We start from the raw sequence: 9,939 nt of genomic DNA on the forward strand, positions 1-9,939 counted from the left end.
TATTCATCAGAGTAAGAGCTGAGGTTTACTCAGCATGTGGTTTTCCTGCAAGGAAATCTCTACCACAGGAAAGCCTCAAACATTCAACATAAATTCACATTTACTGAAAGCTTATTTGCTTTCCTCAGACAATGGCAGTTTAATATTTTGCCACTACATCAACTGCTGGCATTACAGCTCAATAGGAAAAGTCTCACAGAAAACATATACTGTAAATCTATCTGTTCTTCATTTGATAATCTTCATAAGGCAAACTTTGCACTTCTTTGAAAATTGTTGTTTTGTCAGTAAGAATTCAGGTCACCCAAATGAACCCATTTGGCTATATAGATGACAGTATTTTTCAGCTGGGACAAACTTTACTATAAGCAGTTCAGTCATATTTTTCTTGACTACCCTGTAGTTCAGTTGCTGCATCATATTTATTTATTTTATGTAACCCCCTAAATCACGCACATGAATCTAGGCAGCTGACAATAAAATAGATAAAACACATAATATAAAAATTAAAAACACAGCAACCAAGCAATACAAATGATCATCAACAGGTGCAGAGGTGTTCCAGTGCACCTCCTGCAAGTTGCACTCTCCCAGTCACTTCAGCAGCTGTCGTGCGGCACTCTGCTGTGCCGCACAAAGCAGCTGTGCTTCAAAATCAGAGGATAAAGGTGAGTATGGGAGCCTGGATGGGTGGGTGGGCCCAACAGCAGTGAGGCAGAGAGAACTGGCTTGGTCTTCACTGCTCATTGCCGCTACCGGCTCGGCAGAACCAGGCAGAACCAGTAGAATACCACCACTGATGTAAACCATTAGTACAAGTTACAGCTTATTAGAACAAAATATGTGACTGCAAATGTAACTTTCTAAGCATATTATTGAGTACTATTAGATTAGATTGTTTCTTTCTGCCACCAAATTTCAGTATGGGCTGTGTTTCTTATGCTTGCTCTTTAGCATCGGAAGAATTTTTTCCCTGTAAATTAAAAAGATGATGATAAAAGTAAACAGCAGGGTCAAACAGGTAGGAAGAATAAGCACCAGATACAACAAAGCCATGTTAATTGTTAGCCACCTACAGTCTTGATGAACTGATTCAGGTATATTTGTTGCACTGATGAATCTGGAGGAGTAATTACAAGTGATGTCAGTCATGTCTCCAATGTGTATGGTTCTATGGCTTTGCAGAGTATCCCACCAACCCATTTTGCAACAGTCATAAGGATTCTCACTGAGGTAAATCACACGCAAACTCTTTCCAAGTTGCTTTTCCATGAAGTATTGAGGTAGGGTATGGTAGAAATTCATCCTGAGATCTAGAGTATAAAGTTTAAGGTCTATTAAGGATTCTGGGAAGTATGCCAAACTGTTTCCAGACAGATCCAAATTTACCAGTTTCTGAAATGCAGAAAAGTCCATCTCTGTGCCTGTAGCAGAGAGGCCAGTATTTCTAAGATAGAGTACCTGTATGGATGACGCGATATCTTTCAGAGTTCTCAAACCACTAAGAAGCAACCTAGGATTATTAGAAAGATCTAAATATGTAAGGGAAGTCCCCTTAAAGAAATGGCAGGACAACGTGCTTAGGTTACAGCCAGACAATACAAGATTCCTTAAAGAATTAGCATAAGTAAACGTTACACAATCAGAGCTTGTAGCACTATATGGATAACAGATTTGGATTGGGTTTTTACTGATGTCAATTGTAGTGATTTTTCTTACATGAATGAAGAATTGATATGGCAAGCCATGTAGATTGTTGGTGCTAAGATTAAACTTTCTGAGGTTGGTTAAGCTGCCTTCAGAACCCAAATTCATCTGTAGCTTTGAAAGCAGGTTGTGGCTGAAATCCAAGTCAATCAGAGTACTTAGAATTTCCCTGTGCTCTATGTTCAGTGTCTTTAAGCAGTTGTGACTGAGGTTCAGATAAAGAAGGGAAATTAACCCTTTAAAAAAGTGATCTGGAAAATAAGATAACTCATTCCAGCTCATATCCAGAAATGTTAAAGAAGAGAGATTGCCATGATTGTTTTCTTCCCAAAGTTCTTGGCTGGTGATGTTAATGATATTGCCATCTAGGAATAGTAGCTGAACTGAGCTGTTTGAATTATTGAAAAATTTGCCATAGAAATTAATGTGGTTGTGTGTCAGCAGCAGAGTCTGCAATTTATTTAAGTTGGGCAGTAGTGGGAAGAACAGAAGCTGGTTGTAGGAAAGATCTAGTGTTTCCAGTTCAAAAGAAGCATTATTTTCTGCAGACAAGAACCATTCAATGTGATTATTGCTAACATTTAACATCCGAAGTTGGATCAGATCAAACTGCACAATGCAAGGTATGTTGTTGTAGGCCAGGTTAAGCTGTTGCAGAGCTGGCATGTTTTCAAACGCTCCAGCCTCAATTTCAAAGATATAGTTCTGCTGTAAATCCAGATATTGCAGATTGGGCAGATTTCTGAAGTGATAGTCATCTAACCTCATGATGACATTCCTTGCTAAAGACAAGGATTCTAGAGAAGACAAATGCTGAATCAATCTGCCCATCATAAGCTCAGTAAGCTGGTTTCCGGAGAGGTCCAGTTTTCTCAGGTAAGTCAACGTACATAAAGCAGATGCTGTTACAGAATAATTGAGGAAGAGGAAATTGTCTGACACAGTTAGCAGACTAAGATTCCTAATGCCAAGAAATGCCCCAGGTTCGATGAGCTCCAACCTATTTGCATGCAGACTGAGGTTCTGTAGGACATGATATTGTATGAATGATGCATTTGAAAGAGTTTGTAGACTGTTGGCATCCAGGAAGAGTTCCTCTATCCCAGCAGGCAAGTCTTCTAGGACAGAACTCAGCCTCCTCCCATTGCAATCTGCACTTCTCTTTTTCTGTAGCAAGAAACATACAGGAAATGATGATGTCAGATACTAAAGATATGCTATATTATACCATACTATGATGCCATATACATACTTAAGTAGAATTAAATTTAGAGGAAAATATATTTAATTTGATCTCACCTGTTGAGTTCCTACATAGAGATGAAGATGATGATAATTATAATAATAATATTTGTGATACATTTTTAAATATTCAGTTGGCCGAGTTTCACATTTAATAAATAAAAGAAATAATAATAATATCTATAATAACAATAATATTTATAATAAGAATATAGTAATTTTTCCATATTGTTCAAGGTTGATTGGCTGTTCAAAATATAGTTTACAGTTTACAATAAGGGGTAATATGCTGAATGAAGCCTGCCATATTACCCCATACTGTAAACTGTAAAATGTTTTTTGAACAGCTAAGGAACCATGAACAATGTAGAAAAATTACTGTATTATTATTATAGATTATTATAATTATCATCATCATCATCATTATTTTTATATTAGAGCACCAGTTTGGTCTAGGGTTAAGGCACTAGGATGGAAACAAGGAGACTGAGTTCTATTCCAGCCTTAGATATAAAAACCAGATGGGTGACTTTGGGCAAGTCGCTCTGTCTTCACCTAACCTATGTCACAAGGTAGTTATTGTATGTTGTGGGGAGAAGGTATTAGCTATGGTTGTGCAATTTTGAGTTACTTTTATAAAATATAAAAGGCAGTTGCTAAATGAGGGCTACCTGTAGAAGCAACAGGAAGTGTTTCTGGCTAGGAAGTTCACCATGAGATAAATTATTTGTGTGTGTGTGTAGTTTATTTATTATTTACACACACACACACACACACACACACACACACACACACACAAAATAATAAATTTATCTCATGGTGAACTTCCTAGCCAGAAAACACTTCCTGGCCTTTTGCTTCTACAGGTAGCCCTCATTTAGCAACTGCCTTGTACAAAGATCATTCTTAGTTAAAATGGTGATAAAAATTTCACTTTGAAACCAGTCCTCTCATTTACAACTTTTGAAAGTCTGCAAAGCAAAAGAAAGATGAAATAAGATCATAAGTACAGTCACAGTTTCATTTAGAGACTGCCTCGCTTAACAATTGACTTTCTGGTCCCAACTGTGATTGATAAACAAGAACTATCTGTATTACCATATTGTTACTAGTATTATGTTCCATGTGACATTTTTGTATGGATTTCACTATAGAAAAGTATGTCCACAAGTAGTTGACTAGATGCAGCTTCAAGGCATGGTTTAATTGATTTTCCAGTACATTGCCAATTGTTGAATTTTGTGATCTTTTCCAATTCCATAATTCTATGATTCTTTTAGAACAAGAGATAGTTTCTGCGTGAACTGGATGAGATGATGGTGCTCACGCAGAAAAGTAACAGGAAGTATAAAAAAAGTACTAAGATGGACCAAATTTTGCTGGACGATATAAAAGTGGATGGCAACTCTATAACTTCAAATAATTATATATAATGAGGTGCTATGCGTATTGTGTTTTATGCCTGGATTCACCTGGAACTAAATCCTTGTCTAGATGAGTTTTCAGTTGTTGTGCCTCTATATACATGAAAAGGAGTGTGTGATTTTATTTAGAGGATAAAAATAATAGTTGTAAATATGCATTTGTTACATATTGTGAATAAGCAGCCCCAGGAATTCTAAAATACCCCCTTTAAAATGCTCTGTGTGATACTACTGTAGCAAATGAAATCAAATGTTGATTTTGTGAGATAATGCTCAATATATAGCATAGCGTATCTGATTTGATAAGAATGTATGTGTTGTGTGTTTGTGTGTGTGTGTGTGTGTGTGTGTGTATTTTCTATGCCTTAACTATAAAACCTTGACATTGCATGCTTATGTAAGTAATCATGATTTTTGTGGGTTTTTTGCATATCAACATCTATAGCAGGGTAACTCAAGGAAAACTGCTAATAAATGTGACAAGAAATCATTGTACTTTGTTTTTTCAAACTTTTCCACCTGTAACTATTTTCCATGATAGCAATTAATGACTTTACAATTGTTGCTTAATTCAATTTCCCAGTACAATAATTATCATGGGAAAGTGACTAGTAACTATTCAGTCATAGATTCTCCTTTTATGTATACAGTAGTAGTGTACTTTGCCATCCAAACCTTAGTTCAGCATATTGGGACCCTTCACCGTATAGTACATGCAACCATTCCACCAGTAGTAGGTAAGTTATAGGAACAGAAAAAAGAATGTGAGCGTTGACTGATTGGCCCCATCCACATTAACTATTCATGAGAGTTGGCTAAATTGGGGTGGATCAGGGACTCAATTAGTATGTTATATTATATTAAGCTCTCCTTACATTATAATATGAACACATACATTAGAATTTTTTTAAAAAGTATCTCAGATTAAAATATATTTTTGGAAATGCACTCTTATTATAAGAAAGCAGCAATATCAGCTGCTTCTCTATTGGACTAGGATGATGAGGAAAAAACAATAATCTCAAAGGTGCTTTTTCAAAAAGCAACTGGACTTGGTTTGTTTTCCTTGAAGATGTTTCGTTTCTCATTCAAGAAGCCTCTTCAGTTGTATAAATCAGTTATAAATCCTTCCATTCAGCCAGAACTGAAGAAGCTTCTTGGATGAGAAATGAAACGCCTTCAAAATCCAGTTGCCTTTTTAAAAAGCATCTTTGCGACAATCATGACCAGAATGACTGAGAATTTCCATAGATAATGATGGATCTATGTAACTAAAAGAAATAGGGAACCAGATGCCTTTCAGATTTTGGTTGAAATACCTATTTTAAATCACCTTTCCCTTCTCTGTACCCCGCTCAAAAATATAAAATTCAAATCATAAAGAAATGAATTGTAGTTTTAGAGAACATCTGCAAAATGAAAAGATAAATAAAACAGTTGAACATTTAATATGGTAGGTTAATTTTTTGATTCTTCTTAGCATTTGGATCAAACCCTTGGAACTAATGTGCTGCTGCAGCCACTAGCATTTAAATAAATAATCTCTCTTCTTCCCATTTTTTTCAAGAAATCCCAAAGTTATTTCATGTTTGCAGAAGACTCACTAGTTTGCAAATACTATGATAGGTTGTGGGTTCTGTTGCCCATCCTGTATCCAGAAAAGCTATGCATATGGAGATAGTCACAGCAATTAATGCCATTTCAACAGGACTCCTGCAAAGAGAGAAAAATTAAAATAATAAAATAAAATTAGGAGATTTGGATTGTTTTTTCTTATTTATAGAGTTGGGTTGCCCACCAGTTCCAAACTTTGTTCAAACGTATTCAGACAAAAGGAATATTCATATTCATATCTGTTTACTTACAAATATTTCTTAGGTTTTCATTGTGAATATTTTTTTTCTTTGCAAAATACATGTCAGCTCCCATAGGCACCTCTACAATTCTGCTGTGGTTTGCATTCATATATAAAATGTGAAGATCTATTCATTTATTTTATTTATATCCCATCTTTTATGTAGAACTTAAGGTGGCATACATGATGCTCCCTCCTTCTATTTTTCCCACAAAGGCAACCCTGTGAGGTAGTCTGGATTAAGAGATAGTGACTGTAGTCACCCAACTACAGTTGCTTCTGTGCCTTAGAATTTGCAATCTCCTGGTTTCTAATCCAGCACCTTAACTACTACATTAAACTAGCTCTTTATGAGTTTTAAGAATTAAAGGAGGTTTGAAAAAGTTTCTCCTTTTCAATATCGATCTGCTTAAGACTTCCCTAATATAGGCAATGTCCTTATGGGTCAGAGGTGGTATTCAGCAAGTTCTGACCAGTTCTGGAGAACCGGTAGCAAAATTTTTGAGTAGTTCAGAGAACTAGCAAATACCACCTCTGACTGGAGATTTTACAGTATCCTTCCCATGCCACGCCCCCAAGCCACACCCACAGAACTGGTAGTAAAAAAAAATGAATCCCACCACTGTTATGGATGGACTTTAACTTCCAGAACTCTGCAGCCACTGTCACCATTGCTCATGTTTCTGAGTGTTGAAGTTTATACATCTGTGGATGGCTGGTCTACATACAGGTAGGTCTCAACTTACAGGCTTTCAACCATTCATTTAGTGACTGCTGGAAGTTACAATGGCACTGAAAAAAGGGACTTATGACCATTTTTCACACTTATGACCATTGCAGCATTCCCACAATACTGATTAAAATCCGGATGCTTGGCAATTGGCATGTATTTATGATGGCTGCAGTATCCCAGGATGATGTCATCACCTTTTGATATCTTCTGACAAGCAAAGTCAATGGGGAAGCTAGATTCACTTAACAGCTATGTTACTAATTTAACAACTGCAGTGATTCACTTAACAACTATGGCAAATAGGTTGTAAAATGGGGCAAAACTCACTTAACAACTGTCTGAAACTTGGGGCTCAGTTATGGTTGTAAGATGAGAACAATCTGTACTTGCTTATTTTACGTTATTATCACTTCTGATGAAACAGATTTGTAAAATCTTTTGCTGAAAGTAAAAGTGAGAAATACACCTATAATAATAACTGAAAAATATCTGCCTCTGTATGACATTTTTAGCCAAAATATGTGATGCCAGAGATTTATAAAAAAACTAAATTTGTTCTTTTCATTGGAGGATATTGTAGAGACAGAGCTTTGGTTGCTGGAGGAGGCAGGGGGAAAATAAACAAGTTTTTCTCTGTCATTTCTGAATCAAAATTCCCCTATTTCTTAAATTATTTTAACCATTTTATCTTTTTCTCCTATCTTTTTCAGCTACAGAACACTGAAATGTTGAGAACATGTGGTCATTCTTTCATAAAAAGATTTCTGAAAAGCCCTATCCATTCACAAAATGGCTTCTGCAAAGGGCATGATCAATTATATATCATCAGTTTGTTAGAGTGACACCTGTCTCTTCACAAGATGCTATAAACTGTCCTTTTTCTAGGCTGGTGAGTTTTTCTTTTCCTTTCTACTAGTGGCCAGCAAAGTAAACTCCCATCCTGCTTGTTTATGCTTTTTTCTTAGCTATTGTGTTTGTTTGTTTGAGTGAGTGATATTCGCATCTTTCATTTAGGGGTTCAAGGAAATGTTCATTGTGTTTCCTCTTTCTGTTTTTCCACCCAATGACATTGTGAGATAGGCTAGGCTGAAAGTAAGTGACTGGCCAAGGTTTTTGTTTCAGACTTTATCTGCCATGCATCCTGCATTCCTCAATTAATTCTTCTACATTTGATTCTTATAAATTACTCAGAGAAGCCAACATATCCCACTTCAGAATAAATTTGATTTTCTTGATTCCCAAGAACAATTCAGGGACCCAACTAAGTAACCTGCAGAACAACTTTTAATGATAAAATGAATATATATATATATATATATATATATATATATATATATATATATATATATATATATATACACACACACACACACACACACACACACACACACACAATTTGTAGAGTAGATATTAGGAATGAATTAACAATAACTAGGGAAATGTTCATCATTATCACAATCATGGAATTTTTTACTGACTGCAAATGATAGCAGTATAGTTCAATACTTTAACATGTATCATAATGTAACACGTTGTTTTTAATTGTTATTGGAAAGCCCTATGTAAAGCAAAAAGTTAAGATAAACTATGCAGGATTAACTCACCGTTTGGAGTAACGTATTCAATTCTGGGAAGTTCATTCTGTACCAACACTTGTCTTGTTACCTCACAGTATTTCTCAAAAAGATAACGATAATACAGTTAGCTGTTTGCACTCACTTAAGATCAGATTAATATAGTTTTTGCGGAAGAAAATAACGGAAACTAAAGTCACATGGATCACAAAGCAAGTTGCAAGTTGCTTCACTCAACCTCCCCCACCCAAGCTCAGCAGTTGCACATGGAAAGTTTGTGCGTATGCAAGTCACTTGAAAATGAGAAGGAACTAAGCAGAAGGGAAATGAAAGGAAGGAAATTATACAGGGTAAATTTGAAGCTATTTCTTGAATTTTACTGATTCTAGTCACATCAGAGCTCAGGTTTTTTTTAAAAAATCTCAACAGATTAAGATTCCTGGTGCAACCTAAATATTAATAAATTAATATTAAGAAATAACATTATTGACTATTTCTAGTTTCACACTACACGACTGCTATCACTTTCTGCAAACTAAAGCAATGTTAGATTACAAATATGTACTTCAACTATGTCAGTACAATTACAAAATTCCCTTTAGATATATCAGCCTACAGGTGCATTGCTTAGATAAGTTGAATTAAAGTTATTTGTCATCTTCCAACTGAGATAACTATGCTGGCTGGACTTGATTAGCGCAAAATTCTGGAGAACCCAAGAAAGGCAATCAAGTTCAAGAAAGGCCAGAAGACTCTAGCCTTAGTAGAAGGCTCATATGAATAATACATCTGTAATAATTAACTGATGGGAAATGACATCTCGTATCATTTTATAAATGACTGTAAGGCACTGCTATTTCCATTTGAAATCAAATTCTGAAAAATATGATGAGGGTGAAATTTTGTTAACAGTTCCAAGAAATTTATTAGATGGTATTTTCAGGAGATTGCCTTACTTTAGCACAAAAGGAACTGCTTATAATCAAATACTTTTGGTAATGCCATCCAGCAATGTAATAGCTATTCGATCTGTCTGTCTCTTTCTGTAGGCCCATAAATCATTCCTTGTTTTCAATGGCTAGATTTGCATGCTGCATTAAGCCACGATTTGCTCAATTAACTGCATAATCATATTAAACAATAAGTTGTGATTTAGACACCAAAGTAACTGGATAGCATAATATATTAATTAAAACCAACTGAAACAAATTAAGATACTGAATTTTTTGTAAAGCCAGAACTAGAAAAATCATTGTTTTTGAGAAAACTAATTTTATCAAAATATTGTTACTGAGTCACAGTGATTTTATTGATTTTATTTTATTTGGAAATTAATATGCTTTCCCACATACCTATCATATATAAACTCTGGACAGCTAACAATGATCCAATATAATAAAATCT

The 9,939-nt window shown here is 35.3% G+C and overlaps 1 protein-coding gene across 1 annotated transcript; it reads right to left on the bottom strand.

Annotated features, from left to right (window-relative positions):
* Positions 1-403: 403 nt before the first annotated feature.
* On the bottom strand, positions 404-8,727 carry NRROS (negative regulator of reactive oxygen species). The gene is made up of 3 exons (XM_026701411.2): positions 8,566-8,727; positions 5,978-6,086; positions 404-2,874 (listed from the first exon to the last, which is right to left on the bottom strand). The coding sequence occupies exons 2-3, from the start codon at positions 6,071-6,073 to the stop codon at positions 919-921; spliced, it is 2,052 nt and encodes a 683-aa protein (XP_026557196.1). The 5' UTR covers positions 6,074-6,086; positions 8,566-8,727; the 3' UTR covers positions 404-918.
* Between the last annotated feature and the right edge of the window lie 1,212 nt (positions 8,728-9,939).

This window comes from Pseudonaja textilis, chromosome 4 (assembly GCF_049901715.1).
Source record: "Pseudonaja textilis isolate UNSWEBS1 chromosome 4, rPseTex1.2, whole genome shotgun sequence".
Lineage (NCBI taxonomy): Eukaryota > Metazoa > Chordata > Lepidosauria > Squamata > Elapidae > Pseudonaja > Pseudonaja textilis.